This window comes from Lethenteron reissneri, chromosome 20, assembly GCF_015708825.2.
Source record: "Lethenteron reissneri isolate LAM-NWPU_2019-01 chromosome 20, ASM1570882v1, whole genome shotgun sequence".
NCBI lineage: Eukaryota > Metazoa > Chordata > Hyperoartia > Petromyzontiformes > Petromyzontidae > Lethenteron > Lethenteron reissneri.
In genome coordinates, this window is record NC_083798.1 from 16101414 (window position 1) to 16125430 (window position 24017).

General features: G+C 45.1%; 1 protein-coding gene across 8 annotated transcripts in view; it reads right to left on the minus strand.

The window, feature by feature from the left end:
* The window catches only part of LOC133344869 (CLIP-associating protein 2-like), a 78986-nt gene that overhangs the window by 19914 nt on the left and 35055 nt on the right, over positions 1-24017 (minus strand). For all 8 annotated transcript variants that reach the window (XM_061555142.1, XM_061555148.1, XM_061555143.1 and 5 more), the window contains 6 exons: positions 16276-16410; positions 14948-15054; positions 10767-10908; positions 8056-8377; positions 5884-6083; positions 4952-5080 (listed from right to left, as the gene is read on the minus strand). In XM_061555142.1, coding sequence (XP_061411126.1) covers positions 4952-5080; positions 5884-6083; positions 8056-8377; positions 10767-10908; positions 14948-15054; positions 16276-16410 — 1035 coding nt within the window. The remainder of the gene's footprint in view (positions 1-4951; positions 5081-5883; positions 6084-8055; positions 8378-10766; positions 10909-14947; positions 15055-16275; positions 16411-24017) is intronic.

Consider the following 24017-nt stretch of genomic DNA (forward strand, 5'->3'; position numbering starts at 1 on the left):
GGAGTGGTGGTCGTGGTTACTTATGCCCCAACCGAAGACGAACATCCGTGGAGGGATGCAAGCAAGGCTGATGAGTCATGTGCCTTCTATGACCTCCTGTCACAGGTGCTAGCTAAGGTGGCCCCTCGGGATAGAGTCATATTGTTGTGTGACTTCAATGCCCGAGTTGGTCATGATGCTGGCACCTGGTCTGGAGTGATTGGAAGGCATGGGCCAGATCACCTCAATAACAACGGCAGGAGGCTGCTAGATTGTGGAGAGTTTCCCATACCTGGGCAGTGTGCTCATTACCAGCTCCGGTTTAATAGCAGAGGTCTCAATCTGAATCAGTCGAGCGGCATTATCTTTTCATCGGTTGCATAACGCTGTGTGGAAGCTACCTGGTCTGTATGAAGCTTCAGGTCTTCTCGGCCACAGTCATTCCCTCCCTTCTCTATGCTTGCGAAACGTGGACCCCCCTAATGGAACATCTTTGCTGGTTAGAAACATTTTGGCTGGCCTGTCTGCGATCCATGCTGGGTGTAACCAGGCTGGATTGTGTGAGGAGCTCACAAATCTCTGAAAGATCTGGACAAAGTCCCATCAGTGAGCTCCTCCGGCAGGCAAGGCTGCGTTGGCTGGGTCATGTAGCCCCCATGTCCAGCCACCGCATGCCTAAACAGCTTTTGTTCGACCGGATCAAGGGGGCTAAATGGGCACAGCACGGGCTAGAGAAGAGATGGAGTGATGTGGTACAGGAGGATGTGGAGCTGAGTGGACTTGCCAATGACTGGTACCAGCAGTGTCAAGATCGGCCTCAGTGGAGGAGGTTCCTGAAATACGCTGCTACTGGGCAGTTAGAGGCAGTCACCATCCAACAACAACGGAGGGGGGAGCAGCGACGCTCACAACAACGAGTGGAGCGCCGGGTGGCTAAAGCACAGCAAGTTGGCACAGTAGGGGGCACAGGTGGTGGATTGGCCAGTCATCTCAGTCAGTCGACCCGTGGCACCTGGGTCTGCCCCGTGACCTCCTGCCAGCGGGCATTCGACACTTCACGTGGCCTCAAGGTGCACATAGCCTGGCACGAACGTCGTGGTGACGTCACCGCCACTTAGAGGCGAATGGTGGTTGTAGGTGCTCTGGCCTCGATTTACCAACGTTCAAATTACTATATTTCAAGTTCACGCAATTGACATATTATGTGCACTTTTTGAGTAAAGAAATCGAATTTGCGCGTTAACGAAATCAAGGATGGAGCCCCCGGGAGGCTGCGTGATCCAACCGCGACTGTGTCACGGTGTCCCCACAGTGCAACAGCAATGCCTCCGCATCACCTTTCTAGTCATTTCAACATGCACCAGATCTGTTGGTGAGTTCCCTGAAAAGGTTAATAGTTTTCGTTTAAAATTAATCATCATTTCATCGTTTAAACATTTACATTCTTTATTATTTTTGGATTGTGAGACGTTATATAGATGTATATTTTTAGGCTAGGAGTAGAGTTGGAATGACTGTCCAAAACGCATCCCTAATTTGTAGTATTAAATGGGAAAAGCCATTCCGATTTACAACATTTTCATTTTACTTCAGGTGTGTTGCTGCACTAGCGGAAGTCTAGATTTTGGAACATGCCGTACCGGCGAAGTGGATTAGATAACATTTTTTACTGACACGGTATGCTCCAAAAAGACGGGATGGGTGGAGGAAGAGATAGATGTGTGCTGCAATGCCTTTCCACTTCCAACACGTGAAATTGCTAAGTCATTCTGAGGTGCACACAGGTGTGCGCGTAATGCGAACCAAGCTGAATTTTAAGCGCAGTCAAACTGTAACGCAGAATCTTGAAAAGGACTGCAGCTTCGGTGGAATGCTTTTTCTTTGATTGCAATTTGAATCATTCATATATTAAGAGCCACTTTCTACGCATGCTTGGAATCATATTGAGACGAAAATAGGAATGCTTGAACTCGAAAATATACGTCGATAAAATACTTAACTCAGGCTTGAGCAGGACGCGTCGCTAGAAGGAATGATGGCCGATGGGAAATAATAGTGACGGAGCAATGAAATCGGCTCGGGTGCAGGTGCGAGGTGGAATATTATATCGTGGAAACGCGGGAGATGGTGGCGGCTTCGGGAGGCCCTCATCCAGCAGTGGAATAACCGTGGCTGAAGATGATGATCGTCATCATGGTGAATAGCCGCTGATTAGCGGAGTGCAAATTAATGCAAACTTTGGATGCTTGTGCAGTTTCAGAAAGTCCCCTTGGGCAGAATGCTTTGATTTGGCTTTTGCGGATATCATACCAAGGGGGATCGCTTTCAGACGACTTGTGTGTGTAGAATAAGGGTGAAAGTATTTTGTGATTACAATGTGGACTATCTTTCAATTCCTCTGAATGTCAACAACGCGAGATACCATCACATATAAACATAAGACTGTCTGTTCAAGTAGCAATTTGAACCTATCACATTTCTTACATGACAAAAGGAGCATTTGCACAGTGCACAAACTGCTTAGTAAAGTAAACAAGAATGAAATATTGAGTACAAATGAGTCTTGGTCAACAGCTGCACTTCTTTGCGAGTTCACTTTTGTTCAAATTTGCTTGTTTATAAACGCACTGCTTTTATGTGAAGTAGAGGCATTCTTGAAGAATAAACTTCTAATTTTCGATTTAAAGCTTTCGTGACTGCAGGGATTCATCTTCTTGGTTCTTTCGGTAAAGTCGCGTAGAAGGGAGATAATAAAATAATAAAAATAAAACATAATAAAATAATACAATTCTCACGACGTATCGGCCACAAAGCAAGCAGCCGTCCTCAGGTGAAGAACAGGGCTGTCAGAAAGACAGCGTCCGAAACTTTCTTTCCGACAGACCTGTTCTTCACCTGAGGACGGCTGCTTGCGTTGTGGCCGAATCGTCGTGAGAATTGTATTATTTTATTATGTTTTATTTTAATTATTTTATTATCTCCCTTCTACGTGACTTTACCGAAAGAACCAAGAAGAATAAACTTCTAATTTTATCACGTAAAAATCATTACCATTATCAGCCCTGTTCTAGCCACTGCTGCATTTTAGCCTCCGCAAGCCATGTCCATCTCTCACCGTCTCACGATGCAACATTCCACGTGGCATCTGCACATGAGCTGATTAATCTCTCCATCTCTGCCGCAGACGTCCTTTAAAGCTTTTTCCCTCCTTTGGCTGAAATCCATTACGAGCCTCGACCACAGGCTGAGGTTGTAACGTTCTGACCCACCCCTACTGGACATACAGTTTATGAAAAAGAGCTTGATAGCTCGTCGGATTCCTCCAGTATAAATAACTATTCTGATTCTGAGGTTAATGTCCAAACCATTTCACTTTCCTATTTAATTATCCAGAGGACATAGGCAAGAATTGACGAAGGGGGAGTTGAGGAGTGGTTAAAGTTGCACTCGACACTGATGTTGACCATGGCTGGGATTAAAATTCAGGTGGCCGGGTTGAGAGTGCGATACACGAACCACTGTGCCACCGATCCACGAAAGGAGCGACATATACAACATCGCCGATGACTAGCTTATAACAATAATTCGTATCATGCATTTAATGCACCTTAATTTGCTGTGAAAATTGGTTCCATATGAACACTTTGTGCTGGTTTATCGCTGGAGACTAAGATTGGGGCGTTCTCATGATAACGATTTGAATGCTGCCGTTATCGCCTCATTACACCCCAGGAGCCACTTGAGGACATCACGGAGTTCTTATCGACATTTGCCGTTATTTTACAAACACATTCTCTGCCCGCTCTCTCTCTCTCCCTAAGGCAAACAAGGACAAGCCGTGCTCGCATAGGTCCACATAAACAATATCTTTTCATCTTCTACACTAAAGTTTGGTTTAACTTCTATCTCCACGCCATGCTGGTTTTGCTGACTAAATGCACGTGGAATTCTGGAGATGTGATTTTTTTGGTCATTCGTGTATGAAGTTCTACAACGGCTATGTTACGCATGGGCATTGTTGAACCATACTTCACCACACTGGCCAATGCGGTTCGGTGAAGGAGGAATCCAGCCACTGATATTAGCCACAGCCAGGAATTGAACTCAGGTGTGAACTGATGAACCTCATTCCATTATAAACCCACATCACTCACCCTACCACCGCATACTGTCATGAGCACTGCTCATTCTCTCGAGGGATAATGATAGACCGCCCTGGGACGAGAAATTGAAGAGGTGACCCCGAGTATCATACCACTGCTAAGTAACTAGCTTCAGAATAAAACTTGCACGGTGGATGCAGATAAAGTTAAGCTGCAGTTTACGAGTGTATTCACTTTAGGTGTGACCATTCACCCCACCTCCCCCGCCCCTCCCCGCCATGCACGGATAAAAAAAACATTGAATATTACACATGCGATCCATATGCATAGAAACCTATTGGTTTCTTTGCAAGTTCGCAGGTCTCTATGTCAGTATATGGATCTCTATTTTAGTCCGTGCGTTGCCCATGTCTATCAGTGACTCACGGAGAGAATGGCCCCCCAGGTGCCAGGCTACGAAGATGGGAGGTAAACATTGTACAGGGGGCCCCCCCATTGCACTCCTTGCACCACCAGGGCCCACGCCAACCTGGCTACATCACTGGGCCCACCTGCCGTGAGTGTTCCGTACTTCATTGGAACCTCATTTGCCAGTAAAAAATATGATAATTGGTTTTTTACCCTTCTATCTGGCAACAAAACTGACACCTTTTTTTTACAAGGAGTCATGTTTGCATAGACCACAATACGTGCAGCCATAATGCAAACAAAAAACATAACTCTGATAATATATGCACTGTCCTTGAATTTGATTGGTCCACACCCAAAACAGCTTTCCTTAGAGCCTAGTCTCACATGGGTTGGACCATACTTGCTGATGCTGTTTATTTGTTTGTGTTATTTTTCCCGGCCGAGATGACCGAGCTCACCTCCTTGTGGGGGTCACGGTGAGCCTCCAGAGTCCGGATCACGGCGACCTCCACATGGCTCGCGAAGGACTCGGGCCGGTTCAGCGCCATCTCCCGCAGCACGTGCAGCGCAAGCATGCGCACTGTGTGCTGCTCGCACAGAGCGACAGGCGAGAACACACGCGTGCGTCACGGGATGCCCCATCACAGGATCTCTCATTCTCACTCCGACATAAAATGTGTTAATGTTGTAGGGATGCTGCCTTCGTGTAATGGTTAAAAGGCAGCAGGTTCAATCTCCTGGCGCAGCAGTCATGACGATGAGCACATTTATCAACTTCACCCACCCCCGTCCCCCCTGGCACCTTTGCCCAGCCAGCAGTTTAAATGGATACACCACGGTCAATCGGTAGGTCATGTGTGGTGGGGTAAAGCGTGGATAGTCCCACATCTTATGTATTCCAAGACGTCTGGCCAGCATAAAAGAGTAGGCCAAAAATTCCATCTTGAGGGTAACTGTAGAGCTCCCTTTGGTGGAGGCCCTTCTTCCGGAAATAACGTAGGCAAGAAATTACAGCACCGCACCTTTATATTTTTTTCAGATTCCTGGTATGAAGCAAATCCATCTCAAACATACAAGCTTGGGAACAAATTGGAACTTTCTCCATCGTCTCTGGCCCACACAATAAATCCTAAGACTGGAGTTCCTGTACCTCGACTACCCCGTTCCCCCATGCCCGTTATTGCCATGCTCCGTATCCACATGCCCCATGTCTCCATCTCCCACATCACCATGCCCTACATCATTGCATCCTGAATTCCCGTGTCCCTGTGCCATCCCTATGCTCCATATCCATGTGTCCCATATCCCCACGCCTTGTGTCCCACCGCCCCCCTGCCCATACACACACCACATCCCCCCCCACCACACCCCGTGCCTCCGAGACACTCACGTCAGGGTCCGCGACGGCGTCGGTGAGCGTCAGCAGCAGTGGCGTGGACCCGCTGTCAGTGAGCCAGCCATCGTGTGCCAGCCTCCACAGGTCCTGCAGTGCGGCGCGCATCCGCTCACCTTGCCGCTCGCCACCTTCCGCCCCGCTCGACAACTCCCGAAGGATGTCGGGCAGCGCCGCGCTCCCGTCTGCCACGTCCCCTGCGATCGGGACGACCGCGCGGTTGTTCGCTCATGAACTCTCAACGCCGCACATGTCTACGACCGAGCGAACACCCATCCTCCCACCCCACATTTAACCCGATCGTTGTTTTGGGGGGTTTTTTCACTTTAAAATAAAGAGTGGTTTGTTAAGAATGAGTAATACAGAGGTGGCTTAGAGGTCGGAGCGCCGAGATGCCTCCACTGAAATCCAGGGTTCAAATCCAGGTAGCCGCTTATGATTATACCGAGTTCTCAAGTACGGTGAGGTCTCATCCCGGTCACCAATGACCGCACACGCAAAAATCCGTTCACGTAAAAAATCGTTCTGCGCTGCGTTTGGCTAAATTCCACCCCTGAGAATAAAAAAATGTGAGTTTGACTGTAATGCGACAACCATTACTTTCAGTGGCAGAGCAGGGTGACCTTCAGATGACCTGTGGCCTAGGTCACATGAAGGCGTCTCTGAGGTAGTTCTGGGATAACTGCTTCTGTGCACTGCTCTGCAGATCTAAATAAATACTTTGTCTACTCGCATCACACCAACAGCGTATTAGGGACACAATAATTGAAAATTTTACAATGAATGACCAATGCATCAAAAAAAACAAATACAACTCTTCACACCATTACTAGCAAACAATTCTCTAATTTACTTGAGGCAAGACCACAAATATAGAATATTTCCACAAGGCTAGATGAGGGCTACACATAAGGAAACTCGGCTGATTCACAGGGCTTAAAAAAACCCAACGAAATGTAGCTGCTCATTAACATAACAAGCCCACAGGCCACCACGTGTTGAAGGGGTCAAAGCAGGAGACAACAATGACTTTAAGCCTTTGATCTGTTTCAACACACAAATGCCCCCATTCGCCAAAAAAACCCACAAATTGCTTCGCATTCAATGTTTCAACCATATAACTGTACACACTGTATCATAAATTATCTGTGTATCTTGTCTAAAAGCCAAAAAGTGAAAACTGGTGAAAGTGAACAAGGGCATTCGGGGTGACGGTACTTCCTTGTTTCATCTCAAAATACCACTGGAAAATTTAAAATTGGCCCTATAACATGCTGTTATTATTTTTTTTTACCGACCCATGAAAGCCAAAGTTCTTTTGAGCGGCGCTGAACTTTTTAACATCAACAAATATTTAGTATAAACACTGTAGAAAATATTTTTAGTCAGGTCTGGCCCTTTTGTCCTGAATGGGTCAGTGGCATTGAAAAACATATTGCTCCGCACCCATGAGTGAGCACGTAAGCTCGCTCACTGGAGCGCGTGAAAAAAAAAGCGTTCCACTTTATCTCGCCAATTGACACGTGTGTTTGGCAAGCTGTATGGCCAGCACCCCCCTCCCCCATCACCCCTCACCCCCAAACCCGACCAGCACCGGGCTCAGCCCCTATGCAGGAGGGCCCCCACAAGGCAGCTGGGTGATGGTGGGTGGGTGGCACTTATTTTCACAACAAACAATGGGCTTGTGTTTATGAGGGCAGGAATAGAGGCACGTGGCACCGCCTAGCAGAGCGGAGGCAATGGAGCCAGGTAGAGGGATTGCGCAAGAGGAGAAGAAAAAAAAAGCCTTGATGGAAATGTACTCATTTGCATGTCACATGCCAGCCACAGCATTGCTCATAGTTTCTACTGAATTTATTACGTCTATATTTGTTTAAAATGGCGACATGACATTCGATAGTTAACCTCTTTAAATTACAAATGCCCTTTATTGCCACTGTATTTTTACGGAACGGTAACCACGAATGGCTTTGAACAATGAACGCCCGGCGGTTTTTATTTTTTCAACAAGCCGGACCTGATTGAAATCAGCGATCTCTCTTCTCGGCCGACTCATTCAATCAGGAGTTTGTTAAAAGGAAGTGCTGCCACGCTCACAATTACAAAACACGGAGATTAGCCGCTGGCGATGGTTATCGCGTGGCTAAGTGTCGGCGAGCGGCCGGGTACCGGGCTCGGTGGCGCACGTCGTGCGCGCGTGATCGCGCGGCGACGCGCCGTTCACGGTGCCCGTAGCCGTGGCGATGCTGGTAGCACTGGAAGCGGCGCTGGCGGTGGTGTTGACGGCGCTGGCGGTGGCGTCGTCCTGCGTGGGCAGTGCGGCGGCGGTTCCGCTCGTCGCCGTCCCTCTCGCAGTTGCCGCAGCCGCCGCCGCCACCACGGGTGCCGCTCTCGGCTGGGCCGCTACGAGGGACGGACTGTCGGCACGATCGGCTGAGCCGGGCCCCCGCACGTCCGTGAGGGAGGCGGCGAGGCCGTTGTCACGAGATACCTGCGCTCGCAGCGTCGTGAGACACACGCAGCAGCAGCAGCAGCAGCACTAAAGCCAGCATTTCCTTTAGGTTTACAGAGTCATGCTGCTGTGCAGCTCTCTGATCTATATTCAGGATGTACCGCGTGTTGTTTGGCATCGTTCAGCTAGCCTACACCAGACACCAGCAAACAGCCGGCAACACTATATATTCGAAGGAGAACCATGAGCTGTTCCATTCAGCACCTGAAGAAGAGTGTGGACCAAAAAATCAGACATCGTGCGGAACACCATGTGTTCCAACCCAGTAACACGACAGAAAGGTTCCTTGGAATTTTACAAAAGTGCCAAGCGTGGGGTGGGAGGGTGACTACGAGGTAATACGGTGTATATAATGAAACAATCTAAAGTAAACCCTCTAATGCAAGACCAAAAAGTTCCTTAATTGCAATGGGACGAACATTACTAAATTAAATTGCACGCACAGACACACGGCTCGAGCGAATCGTAAATGCTTAACCTGCACTTCGGCATCAATGATTTACACTGCCGCACGCAGCGGCGGAACAACAAGGCCACAAATGCAGCGAACTAGCATCAAACGAGGTGGCACCTCTCCGAGCATTACCGTGCATGCATGCGTCAATGGGAATGCAACCGCATATTTGGCATGAAGCGGTGTAATTTTCCAATGCATGGAGCTCTACACAAGGGGAGGAGGCTCGGGGAGACTTCTTCTTGGTTCTTTCGGTAAAGTCACGTAGAAGGGAAATAGTAAAATAATAAAAATAAAACATAATTAAATAATAATATTTTAATATGTTTTTTTTAATTATATAAAAAATAATAATAATATTTTATTATGGTTTTTTTTATTATTTCCCTTCTACGTGACTTTACCGAAAGAACCAAGAAGATGAATCCCTGCAGTCACGAAAGCTTTAAATCGAAATTTTACTCGGGGGAGACTGTTAAAACCTCGCGATGCGAGCCCTCAGGTTTTCAAGCGTGACCCCTTAAAGCCGCGATGTCACCGGGAGGGGGACGCGAGGCGCGTGGCACGTGCTGTTCCGGCGATCGGGACACGCCCTCGCGCACGATTCATCATTCCTCGTCTGCGTGCCAAAAGAGCGCACGGCACACGCGCGGTCGCGAAACGCATCGCGCAGGAGATAAGCGCCAACCGACATTCTTCCACTGTGCTCGCTGGCAACAGTGTCCGTGTATCGCCGCAATTAATCTCGCGATGCACACAAACTAAAAGCTTGCCAGGTCAAACCATGTTTGCCCTGGATTATGGTGGATTCTTGCCAAATCCCTCGTCGAGTCACGGAGCCGAGACAGGATGTATCATCCCCATGAGCTGACTCCAGTGGTAGTGACTTCAGTAGAGATTTTCCAAGGAACACTGCAACCACTAGATTGTTCTGGTTTTTTAGTTATTCACTCCGCACTAATTCAGAAATCCATACTGCTCTATATTAATTCAGGCAGGTGGTGGAACGATGAGACTGTGTGACTCACGGTAAGGTATGATAGGTTCAAATGTCATTCAGGGGCCAAAGCCGTTCATCCTTTCCAGATTTTTCAAATTAGGATCACAACTTTGTGGAAAATTAACGAGTTGTGTTCTATGGACAGACCTACTGCTGCCATAGGAACGAGGAATATCCACCACAATGACTCGGGCATATTTTATCAGGAAACCACTAAGTGTTTAACTTGTTATGATGGCTAACCCATTGATTTTCAAATGCATAACAAAATGGCAATTAATCGATAAACATACCATCATCTCAATAAAGAGAAATTGGGTTTCCTTGAGAGCAGAGTGTTTGCCTTTGAGTGCAGAAATCACAGTTATAATCCAAAAAAAAATTGCTGCAGGAACATTATGGTTTAAGTTCATCATCCACTAATGAAAGCAGACGCAAACCATCCCATGACAATGCACGCAAGAGCAATACATTCCATGCCAGTGTGACAGTCAAATTATAAGAAGTTTGCTCATTCAGGAATGAAAGGTGGTGCTGATGGGTAGGTGTGCATTGTAATTCAGGATACATTTCTCATTCTTGATTCGAAGCTTTCGTGACTGCAGGAATCCATACTCTTTGTTTCTTTCGGTAAAGTCACGTGGGTATAAAATATTTTAATATTAAAAAAATATTAAAATATTTTATTTTATTTTATACCTACGTGACTTTACCGAAAGAACCAAAGAGTATACATTTCTCATTGAAGAAGTAGGCTAGATGTGGTGTGCCGAGTGTGGAAATATTTTCTGGGTCTCCCACCAGACAGACCCAGCTGAAATGAATCTCTGGTTGCGGTGCTCGTGTGGCGAGTGGTGCTTATGGTTGGGGTGGACATCGACGCGCTTGCAGTGCGGCTGCCGTGCGGTTCTCACAGCATCGCTCTCCTTGCGGGACAGCCGGCTCGCTGGCTCAAGGACGTGGTAGCTGAGCTGACGGGCAGCTTCGGCAACGCTGCGCAGCGCCGACTCGTCATCTTCCCGTGGCGCCGACTCCGCCTCCAGATCCGGCATCAAGCTGCCGCACGCGTACAGACAGGCGCACGTGCACGCAGACAGCATTACAGTGCAGAGGTATCATTTCTCACCAAATATTTGCTCGGTCGACGGTAGACTTGGGGAAGTGGCGAGTGACGAGTAGCCACAGTCAAAGTTAAAGGTATGATGGATGTAGTGCACTGGGTGAGAAAATATGGACCGACGATTGGCAGGCTAAGTTGATAAATTAATCCCTGATTAAGGCAGTTTCAAGACAGGCAACGAGGTCAATTATTTAGCCGGGACAGCCTTACCGAGTCTAAAGGTTTGGTTTCAGGAAGAACCTGCTAGGGTTAAGATTCCACTGCACATGAGTCCCAATAGGCCTGTGTGTCTCGAGAGACAATTCGTTTGCACTTTACGAGGTCAGCTGCAGGTTTTGCAGCGCCTAGAATGACTTAGTAGGACAATCCTTGAGTGGCAATCTTTGCCACGGCAATTGCAAGTGAATGCGGTGGCAGCTCCAGAGGTACAGAAGAGGGAGTAAGAGCCAGAAACCAGCATGTCTCATTGGGTTTTCATGCATTTTATTGATATTTTATGCACCATACAGGCTATGTTGCTAATTTTGGCCCTAAAATACACCCACGGAAGCCTTGATAAGTAGAGATGCCAATTTCCACTTGCGTTACGTATACATGGATATTTACAGCTCTTTTCTAATCCACTGCTGGATGAGGGTCTCCACACGCCGTGGGGGTCGAGGTGATTATATGGTCATACTTCACCACTTTGGTCAGTGAGGGTTGGTGAAGGCAAGGAACATAGTCATGGGGAGCATAGAAATAAAGTAGAGCAATGGATTTTTATTTACTACCCACCACTTAGCTGTTATGCACTTCGGTCCCCTGTACAAGCACGACTCTCCAGGCCCAATTTTGCTTTGCTTACGAGATCTGACAAGATAGGGCTCATTCTGGGTGACGGTCAAAGGATCTTTGTCACGTATGCAGGCAAAAATAGACTGCAGTAAGAACACTGCAGCAAATAATTGTGTTTTTACCACCATGACACTGATGCTCGTAAACATACACAAAGCTCGCATTGGAAAATGTAAACACATCAGCATAAAAAAATAAATGTGTCGTTCCACTCCTATCTACCATTTATCGAGTAAAACACACATGTTGCGTCTTACTCATGACCTCATAAATAAAATTCTATCCACACACATCGAAGCTTCCCTTCTCTGCGTCGACACGCTACTGACGGATGCAATTAACTGCATATCTCCAATAAAATAACACGTGATATCTGCAGAGTGATTCATGGATATCCGTGGATAAGGGGATGAATTTAGCACTCCTGGGACGCAACTTCTGGGTCACTTGTTCATGGATAAATGAGGAAGGACGGGATGAATTTGCCACCACTTGTCTGTCACCCCTCTGGTCTGTGACAAGACGTGGATAATGTATGCATGGTGAACTTATTTTATACCGAAGCAAACCGTGATAATCGATGTGCAGGGGGGAAGGACAACAAACTAAACACAAAAAACTGTTCTGAAGAAATTAGTATTGAATCTAGAACATGAGTTTTCAATTTATAGGAAGAATACATAAGCAGGTAATGGAATTCATCCCAGATCAATCGTGATCTCGGGTATTAGCGATTGAAGGTAACAGGGCCACGGATAGCAGGCAGTTCACGTAATTGCTTCTTCTTTCATACGGCACAGTCATTGACAACGTTCGATGTCGACGTCGACGTTAGTGAACCATTTTGGGGCTGCAGGGGCGATGTTGTGAACGTCTGAGATATTTCGAACGAACGACTGAAGTGGGCACCGTTGGAAGATGCAATCATCTCCAGATGCATTATTTTGTGTTTAGCAGGCCCAATACCTGCGTGACAAATTATCTCCCGAGCCTGAACATGTCTGCGCTCTAATCATTCGGGACCACCGTTCCGCAGTATCCTCCCCCTCTGCAAAGATCTCTGCTGAGCGAGCGTTTATTTTTGAAGCAATCAGGGGCGTGATCTTCATTAACCTCGACGTTGTTTACAAACGCTCAGTTTTGACAACACTGCTGCTACTATCATTACGATTATCACTTGTGACTCATGACAGATGGAGACGATACAAGTGAAACAGGTATGGTAGTTTTCTGAGCAAGTGAATGGGCCGATTGTTGGATAGCAGTATCCTGTCGTTTTATCTATCTTACGAATCCCTGTACCGATTTACAAGAGGCACCCTGTTTATGGATGAGTTGTACCAGTCTGGAGGGTGGGGGGGTAATTTTACCATACTTCACAACGCGGGTCAGTGCGGGCTGGTGATGGGAGGGATGGCGATGGCTTGGAAAGCCCTTCATCCAGCAGGAGATGGACATGGCTGATGATGATGATGATGTTGTTTATGTGTACGTTGTATTCCATTTTCTGTTCGGTTTGCACCCCGGATGTGTAATTTTATTTTTACAATTTTTTTTATTTTACCAAGTAAGGCCCACTGAGCCATCAGCTCTTTTTCAGAAGCGACCCTGGCCACAAATGATATAGCTCAACAAAGTTGCTTATCATGTGGAAATGTATAGCAGCCAAATACTCTAAACGCATGTTTCTGAATGTGGAGGGGAAAAAACAGAGGACTCTGAGAAAATTCAACCCGACCACGGGTAAAAGGTCCAAATATACAGGTGTCAGGGTCGAACACACGACCTCCTGTATACCAGGCGAGGAAGAAAACATCGCCACCATGGCACCCCATAATGTTAGTGCAAAAGCATGACCTTGCTCACTTACTTGCACTGACAAAACACTTTATATGAATGAATGATTCAACATCGATGACACCGGACTTAACAATTAGTCAGATAAATATCTCTGCCAATGACATAATCACCTAGAATGCACCTGAACTCATCAGATCTCAATAGATGATGATGAAGATCATATCTCAGAAGCTAAGCAGGTTTGAGCCTGGAAAGTGTTAAGTTCCCACTTTGCCATACGAGATGCTGCCATGGGGGGAACTACTTTCTCAGGGATAAAAATGGTTGTTAATGTCTGATGATCTGTAATCAGTACACACCTTCTTACAAACAAATAGTGATGACACTGTTTTACTCCACAAAGCAGATTATTTTTTAATTTTAGTGTAATTCTGCTCGACTGCTGTAAATGCCCTTGAAGTGAATGCCAGTGGGCACTCATCTCTATGCCCCTCACTCATACTGGCCCCCGTGGAGAAATATGGTCAAATAACCTCAACGACCCACATGGCGTGAAGAAAACCCTCATCCAGCAGTGGATTGACAAAAGGGGTGCACACACACACATACACAAATATCTCTGCACCATTTAAGACTTCTGCATGCCAAATTCTGCAATGTGTAATTAACTACCCATCTTTGTGCCAAATTCAAATAAAATATAACACTTCGTTCCACTCTGTCGTACCAGATGCAAATGAAATTAAAACTTAAAATGAAACAACAGCAAAGAGGACTCGTGTGCAGTTGGAAGGGACATTGGATGGAAATGTACTGGCAGGTGGGAGTCAGCATTGGCACGCAGAGCTAAACATTTTGAAGGGAGCAAATGTTTTTCCTACCAAGAGTACGATGTTGAAAATAAATTCTCATTAATTCAGATTATAATGTTCAACGTTGCACCGCTGAGCATCAAATTCAAGTGCATGTATTAGGTATAGCCCTGTGAGCCATTCGGCTCTTGAATCGGGTGCAACCGCAACAAACAAAAAACAAAAACATGAACAAATAACATCTTAAAGTGAATATGTGACTAAGTGCAAACAGAAAATCCAAGAAAAGACAGCAAAATATTGCAGAAAAAAACACCGTACACCAACGCTGTGTGCAAAAATCCCAGTGGGATGCAAGTCAAACAACAACAACAACCATAAGACAACTTAGATTAAGGCCATCAGTCAAAGAGCCCCTGGCACTCTGAGAGTGCTAGGGGGCGGCAGGGGGAGGGGCTATGGAAGGGCTGGGTTTTTTTGTGAGGAGGGGGGGGGGCTGGTGCCGGTGGCGATGGGGGGGGCTCACCTGGGCGAGAAGGTGCCATGTGAGGACACGGTGGGTGATGAGGTCGGGCTCGCCAACGCCAGCGCGGGGTTAAGGCTCACCACGGTGAGCACGCCACCAGCTCCACTCTGCGACACAATGACAAGCAACGCTACGACACCTGGGCCCTCGTCATACCTCATCGCCAGCCATGATAAAGCCTCGTCAAACCATTGCCGTGTCTCACGGTCTCATGATGCAACGATCCACCTGAACCGCAGATACACACAGCCTGAGTGGGTATATGTTCAAAATAAGAACAGTTTTTTTTACTTTGCACCTTCCTTGAGGGGCTTAACACCACAGTGCAATGTGACAGTGGATATCTGGTTGCTGGATATGCCTCATGGGGAGGTTAATCAGGCAGAACCAGCACAGCACAGAGGGCTAAACTACAACATGTATGAGAGGTGATAATTGGTTTTTTACCCTTCTATCTGGCAACAAAACTGACACCTTTTTTTACAAAGAGTCATGTTTGCATAGACCACAATACCTGCAGTCATAATGCAAACAAAAAACATAACTCTGATAATGTGCACTGTCCTTGAAGTTGATTGGTCCACACCCGAGACAGCTTTCCTTAGAGCCTAGTCTCACATGGGTTGGACCAGATGACGCCAAAAGGTGCACAACTCAAAGACAATGTACCATCAGAGCATTTACACCATTGGAACCTCATTTGCCAGTGCACATTATCAGAGTTATGTTTTTTGTTTGCATTATGACTGCAGGTATTGTGGTCTATGCAAACATGACTCCTTATAAAAAAAAAGTGTCCGTTTTGTTACCAGATAGAAGGGTAAAAAACCAATTATCATATTTTTTACTGGCAAATGAGTTTCCAATGATGTATGAGAGGCTCAACCAGAAAACGTAGTGAGCTTGCATAACCACACCCACTTTAACACGAGCACCACCCATAAGGTGAACGGCCTCAGTCTTTCTGACGTTGGTCCCGGCTACTGTTCATAGACCCGGTCTACTCGCCTGTCAACCTCTCCCACTTCCCAGGTAACCCTGCCCTTTGCCCATATAATGAATTCAGCATGGGGCCAGAAGATTTCAACCTGGACAAAATCTCAATGTTTCAAGATGCCAGGATGGTCTTTCTGAAACCGGGACTCTCCCAACAAAAGTGGGACGTTTGGCAAAACCTCCAAGTCGTGATCCGACTCTAGTCCGTTTGCGAAATTGTGCACGTTACAATTTGTCATTTGTATTAATACTATTGTTGAACAGAGCACAAATGTACAGAGTGTGCAAGGTGAGCACAGCGAGGGCCGCGTGTCGCGGCGTGCAGGCTGTACCGCGCCCAGCGCGTGCAGGTGCGAGTGTAGGAGGCGCGTTGCTCCCTCCTGGAAGGTCCGGGGCAGCGCTCCGAGCAGCATGGTGAACTCGGCCGTGTTGAGCTCAAGGAGAGCGATGAGCACCGCCTGTGCCACCTGCACACACGCCCCGACACGCGGTATCATCGTTTGCGTTATCTCATCTCCACTGCATCGCGTGCTTTCAGATGCGCTCCTATGGCCGGCCGGAACGCTCTACTTCCAATATTAGGAAGCCACTGGAGCTATGCACTTTTAAATCTAGATTGAAAACTCATTTCTTTAGAACTGCTTTTTGAAAATCAGCTCGCGTGCAGATTCTGGATGTATTGCTGAATCGCGGGGCTGTGAGATGATAGCAGTGGATTGATCATGGCCGATGATGATGATTGTTGAAACTCACTTGTTTTACTAAGCATTTTCCATTGCAAAAGAGCCATTCGGTGTCAACCAGTTCTTACCTGGCTTATATGAAAGCCATCTAGCTATCTAATTTAATAAAACATGATGTTAGGCCTATGTTAAGGTTCCACCTTTAGGGATGAATCTTATCATAAGAGTGATTTCATGTGATGAGTTTCTATACATATAAAATTACATAAAGCCACTTCCACGATAATACACTGAGAGGTATACAGTACCCACAACCACTCAGCAGAGATGGTCAAGTGGAGAGGTTGTAGAGGCGCTAGGCAGTAGTAGGAGGCAATGCAGGCGATGCTGTACCGATGACAATGATTAACCGGTTTCCGTTGTCTCATTGTCCAACTGCTGTCGAAAATAATGTGCCCACAATTTAGAATATTTTCAGTTGGTGGTCTCAAACAAGGCTGTGTGCATTATACATGCAGCATGGTAATGTCACGTTACAAGCGGATCGTGAAGGAAGGATCGCGCCGCCTATGGTCACACTAGCACCTGTCTGGCGAGTTTCCCATGATTTGAAGAAAATATTAGAATTGGTTTTAGGTCACAGAGAAGGCATGATCGTGGGACCTCCTTTGCCAGTATATCACAATATAAGAATAGGGTTTATACCCATTCTGGTAATAAAACAGGTGTTAAGATGAAGCTCGGTGTTTAATCCTACTCAAAGTATTGTTTTAAATGACACAAAAATAGCCCTTGCATATCTGTACTTAGGCCATGCCGTTCTGGCTGCCCAACAAGAGTGTTAGTAACGAGAGAAATATATATTATGGTGACTTACAGGTAAACTAGAGTGATGTATGACCTAGTGCGGTAGTTACACAACAGTGACATCAACTTTTTAAGTATTTTTTTTTCTCACTAATCGAGCTTCAAACTTTGCCTCGTAAAAATCACCTTGAATGCGTACTGTATTATTACCCTTAGACGCTATTGCGTGAAGGTTCAATATTGAAATCCGGCAGGCTGCCCTGGTTAATACCGCAGGAGTATTAACCGTAATGTACACGACGTCTGCTTCACAGTCAACGTTAAAGATTCCGTGACATTGTTTTAAAAATAGTAGGCGATTGTGTACCGACAGAATTTGAAACATCTATATATATAAAATCGCAAATCTGTCTGTCTGTGTGTGTGTCTGTGTGTCGCCGGACCATACGCAGTTTCATTGGACGGCGGTTGCCCCTGGCAACGGGTAGCGACGCATTCGCTGCGGGGTGGACGCCATTTTTAATTCCCGTTAAAAATATGCGCACGCATTAACACGCGACTGAGGTAAATTCATCAAAGTTTCACGTCCTCTTCACTCCCCCCCCACCCCAATGTGTGCAATTACTATTATAGGGTCGGTAGATAATAAAATTATAGCGATTAAACAGTATTATTGTTGCGCGAGGGGGGGGGGGGGGGAACGGCACCCGTACCCAGCCTCAGCCGGGTGGGCAATTTAGGCGAGGCCGGAGGCTCTGCACGGTACTAGGCCTCGACACCCACCACGCGACTCTGAGGTAAATTCATCAAAGTTTGACGTCCTCTTCACTCCCCCCCCCACCACAATGTGTGCAATTACTATTATAGGGTCGGTAGATTATTAAATTATAGCGATTAGACAGTATTACTGTAGCGCGGGGGGGGGGGTAACGGCCCTGGTACACAGCCTCAGCCGGGTGGGCAATCTAGGCGAGGCCGGAGGCTCTGCACGGTACTAGGCCTCGACACCCCACCACACTATAGGCCGTACATATTACTGCACAGTGGCCGAGGAGATCGTGCCTGGGGGGGGGGGCAGGGGTAGCAGCCCATCTGTGTATATATGTAAGGTTATTAAGAAATATATTTTTCACCCGGGCAACGCCGGGTACTTATGCTAGTAACTTGTAAATTACTCAATTGTGATTCCACAAAGTGACATTGCCCCCCTACTGTGAACCCACTGCAGACCTTATCTGTGAAACATAGCCCCCATGTGATAGCCTTGCACATTAAGATTGACACAAATACCAACCGTACTAAACTATCATTACTTTGAATTTTTGTTTGCAAACGCAAATTGACTTATATCAAGCTAAGCACGTGTAGAGGAGTATCAATGCAATTAACCAGCACAGTATTTATTTTGAATTTAATTAATACAGAAAAAAAATCTTTAAACGGTTTCAAATAATACCAGTTAAGATTAACAAATATTGGGTTTGAGTTGGGGCACAGTGGTTATAGCAGACTGTACTATGGACCCAGTCACCTGAGCACGATTCCCGGCCAAGGGAGAACCAGCGATCATATCTGAGCTGACCTTGGTGAAGTATAGTCAAACAACCCCCATGAGACCAACACTGCCATCGGGAGGTCTTCATGTAGTAGTTAAACTATTTTATTTATTTATTTTACCAGATAAGGCCCACTGAGCTGTACTGTATAGCACTTTTTCAGAAGCGACCTGGCCACAAATGATAGCCAAACACTCTCAAAGATGATTGACAAAGAGCTGCAAGTTATTATTATTATTGCGGATTATAATTATGACCTCCAAAATGCATCATGTGCTTCATATTTTGAGCTGTAGGAGCAAATAAAAGCAATGGTTATGTGAGGATGATGATGATGCTTGAGACATATAACGCTTTATTTAGTCATACAATTGTACCACACTGGAACCCAGGAACTTGAGTAGGATTCCCGGCCACGGCTGACGTCATTCGCAAGTGAAATCTGAACTGCTGCTGATGTCCACCCCAATTTGTCACCAACCTGCACGAGCCAGCTTGGTGAGGTATGATCCAAAAAAAACTCCATGACCGACATGGTGTGGGGAGGCCTTCATCCAGCAGCAGATTGGAAAGGGGCTGTCAATATAAAATTGTCGAGCTTGATCGAGACTTCCTTACGCAGGTAACCCAGCTGGCCTGTCAGCTGGAGTGTATGTCCCACAGTGCTCGTTGTCCAATTTGCTTGTGTGATAACAAAAGTAACTCGAGAGGAACAGCATTTATATTTGCTTGGCACTTGGCAAGCTCCTACGCGTTGATTCAGCAGTATTTACTGCTAACACTGCATTCATAACAGGGTAGCACTCCCCTCCCTCCCACTGCCCTTGCCTCTGATTAATAGCTTACTTCACGAGTGCGCCACGTAGAGGTGGACATTTTTCCAAGGAGAGATGTTTTACCAAATAAATCCCATCGAGCACTATCGAACGTGTGGCAGATTCACGTGTTGGCGAATGCTCCTGTTCGTCTGAAGTTAGTGTCTGTGTGTGAGAACGCGCCCAATGTCTCAGTCACTATCAATGGGGGAAATCACCCAGTGTGCTGTGTTATAGCCATTTTATTTCTGCCCGCAGTGTTAAACCACATAAGCATATATCAAAGCATGATTTTTAACAAATGACTCAAGCATCATAACGCTTCTCATAGCTGAAAACCATGCATACATTTATCAAAGCATGCTTTTTTTCTAAATGACCCAAGCATCATAACGCTTCTAATAGCTGAAAACCATGCAAACATATATCAAAGCATGAATTTTTTTCAAATGACCCAAGCATCATAGCACTTCTCATAGCTCAAACCCATGCATACATTTATCAAAGTATGATTTTTTTCTAAATGACCCAAGCATCATAACGCTTCTAATAGCTGAAAACCATGCAAACATATATCAAAGCATGAATTTTACCAAATGACCCAAGCATCATAACACTTCTCATAGCTCAAAACCATGCATACATTTATCAAAGCATGAATTTTACCAAATGACCCGAGCACCATAACACTTCTAACAGCGAATGTGTATGTTTCCGTAGATACGATTTACAGCTCTCTGTGTGTTTTTGTACCGCGGCATTGCTCAGCATAAAAATTATTACAATCATATAGCGCTTTTCAAAAAGGATCTCAAAGGTAGTAGGAGCTTCTAAAGGAAATGAACAACATGCTGTACAACCCAACAACACATCGGAAAGTGATTCTGATAGATCTTTAAATATGAGTGAAAAAAAAACACGTGATCAAGTGAGCTGCACGTGTTCTTACTGTCATATCTCTCCATCTCACACCCATAAACCTTCATGAACTTCTCCCACTTTTAAATAATCAGTGCAAAACTCCACTACTTACTTTCAAGTACTGCATTATTAAGTGCCTAATGGCTCGTAGCATGAGTTTTTTTTATTCATCTTCCACCTAATTAATGAATCTATGTTCATATATTACATTCCACAAAATAAACAAACAAATCTAAGCTCATACTATATAAATGAAAAACTTAAGTGTTATATCACAGTGATATATATAAAAACTATATTGATATGCAAATTCCTTTGTCAAGGCGCCCTTCCTCCTCCAACCCAGCTTAAATATACGCTGCCAAGCTTGGTGGTGTTCATTCAGACGCTGTCTTTCCGACAGACCTGTTCTTCACCTGAGGACGGCTGCTTGCGTTGTGGCTGAAACGTCGTGAGAATTGTATTTTATTGTTTTATTTTTATTATTTTATTATTTCCCTTCTACGTGACTTTACCGAAATAACCAAGAAGATTAATTCCTGCAGTCACGTAAGCTTTAAATCGAAAAATAAAACTAGCTAATAACTCTACATAAGTATGATAATGTAATGTTTCAGGTAATGCCCTTCTTCAGAGGAAAATATGGCAACGTTAAAATATTAAAACCATGTAAATTGCATCAGATTATAATATTGACGAGTGTGTTTACGCTTACCAGATTTTCCCATAAACCTGCCAATGTCCCCATCACCAACAATGCAGAAAATCACAAACAAATTATGTTTCAGCTGCTTTGTTAAGATGGGAATTGGGCCCTAGGTTCTTACCACATTCACAAAATGTCCAAGTAAGCTGTTCACAACACCTTGTGATCTCTGGGTGAAAGGCACTTAAAAGTGTAAATCATTATTATTTTTAAAAGCAGACAGCAGACATATGCAAAATGAGTCTCCTGCTTCTTTTGAGTCAATTACAAGTCGACAAGACTCAACGTTTCGTGCCTTCAGTGAGCTACACGAAAACTCACAGCTGCATGCTGGGCTTACATTAGCTACTTAACGGCTAATAAATAACCACCGACTGTGTCCATTACGGGCTTTATGAGGCTGTGTCCCACGTACGGGCTTCAAAGGAGTCCTAAATAATAAAATTTCAAAAATCAGAAATTAAAAGCCTCCAGTAATGAGATTCACAGTTCACTGAGCAGGCCACACAATTTTTCCAATTTACTTAAAGCAGGGGAAGTTCAGTTTAGGCCCAGATGCAAAGGTCATGAGACATTTTTTGTTAAAGCAGCTATGAGAAAAGTGGGTTTCACACATCAACTCAAGGCTGGGTCAGGTGCCCTGAAAGTTAATTTTAGCTGTTTAACCTTTAAGTGTTATCCCCTTGCATAAATGGGTTTTCAATGGGTATTTCAGTTTTCCTCCCATCCCAAAAAAATTGTTTTAATATTATGGAAGCTGAACTAAAACATTGTCTTTTTTTCCAAAAACTCGATCCCCATTGTGCTTTGGGTGTCATGTCATGAGATTAAGTATTCATTCTGATATTTTACAGAGCAGTAAAACCATTCATGATAATTGGTTCTTTACCCTTCTATCTGGCAACAAAACTGACACCTTTTTGCAAGGAGTCATGTTTGCATAGACCGCAATACCTGCAGTCATGAATACAAACAAAAGACATAACTCTGATAATGTGCACATTATCAGAGTTAGATAGAAGGGTAAAGAACCAATTATCATATTTTTACTGGCAAATGAGGTCCCCATAGTGTAAAAACCATTCATATTTGATATTTCCCACAAAAGTGGATATCACAGGGCCACATCTGCGATTCTTTCAAGTGACCTCACCTGATCTAACACAGAAAAAAGTACGCAAATTAAGTGCAGAACCGAATGATATGCCATGGTTGTATTGTTAAGTCATTGGCGACTGGGTTGAGAACATTAATTCAATACATTTGAGAACCTGGCTTTATCGCACAACATGCTTGCAGCTGCATAGATTCTAATTCAGGATCTCAGTTTTTTATGAGCTATATGGCTCTTTTTCAGAAGCGACCTGGCCACAAATGTAGCTCAAATAAGTGGTTTTGCCACGTGGAAATGAATAACAGCCAAATACTCTAAACACATGTTTCTAAATGTGGAAAGAAAAACCGGAGGACCCAGAGAAAAATCCACGCGACCACGGGGAGAACATGCAAACTCTTAAGTTTTTTCAGGTAAAGTCACGTAGGTAAAAAAATAATAAAATAATAATAAATGAAAATAACTAGATGAAATCACGACGTTTCGGAAGCAACACAAGCCTTCGTCATCAGGTGTAACTGCTCCAGTAAAATTACTGATGACGGAGGCTTGTGTTGCTTCCGAAACGTCGTGATTTAATTTGGTTATTTTCATTTATTATTATTTTTTTTTTACCTACGTGACTTTACCAAAAGAACCTAAGAGTATGAATCCTTGCAGTCACGAAAGCTTCAAATCTAGAAAAAACATGCAAACTCCAAATATACAGCAGGTGTCAGGGTCAGAATCAAACCCACGACTTCCTCTATACCAGGCGAGGTCGTTAACACCTCGCCAGCGTGGCGCCAGCTCAGCCCTCTGACATCTGAACCACCTGGCCACCTCCACATAACGACACAGAAACAAATAATTGGCTCAACATCTCAATCTAGGATCTGCGTAAAAACAGTCTTGACACTCAGTGATGCTTTTCTGGACAAACAAATCATATTATAAAAAATTCTTACTAAATCAGAATATACCGGCTCCATATTTAAATCACGTGTGAAATAATAGGCTACCCAACGTAAAGACTGACTCCGTACTCTTCTCATAAAACGCGGCACAGTGTTAAGTTTAATGTTTAACTGCAATAACGTCTAATGCTTTGGCAAATGACTGCTATGGTGGCAATAGCTTGCGTGAGCACGAAGAACTCACGACAGCCCTGTAGGGAGAGGTCACGGTGAAGGGGACTCGGGTTTACGCGCCAACAATCTCGGCAGCCCATAAACGGCGCCGTAATCTTTACAGCCCACTATGGGCACTCTCGCTAAACAGTCTTAAATTAAGTTGCGATAGCCTCGCGTTTTTACGTGTGTTCCGACACAAAATGTGTTAAAGCCACCCTGGCACTGGTAAAATAGGCTTGGTAGTAAGTGCTTGAAGTGTGGAACATGCAATAAAAAATGTATTAAAGGTTTTAAAAAGAATTTGTTGGAATGTTCAAACTGTGCGACTTTGTACTGCTATTACGAGTGATCATAATGAAG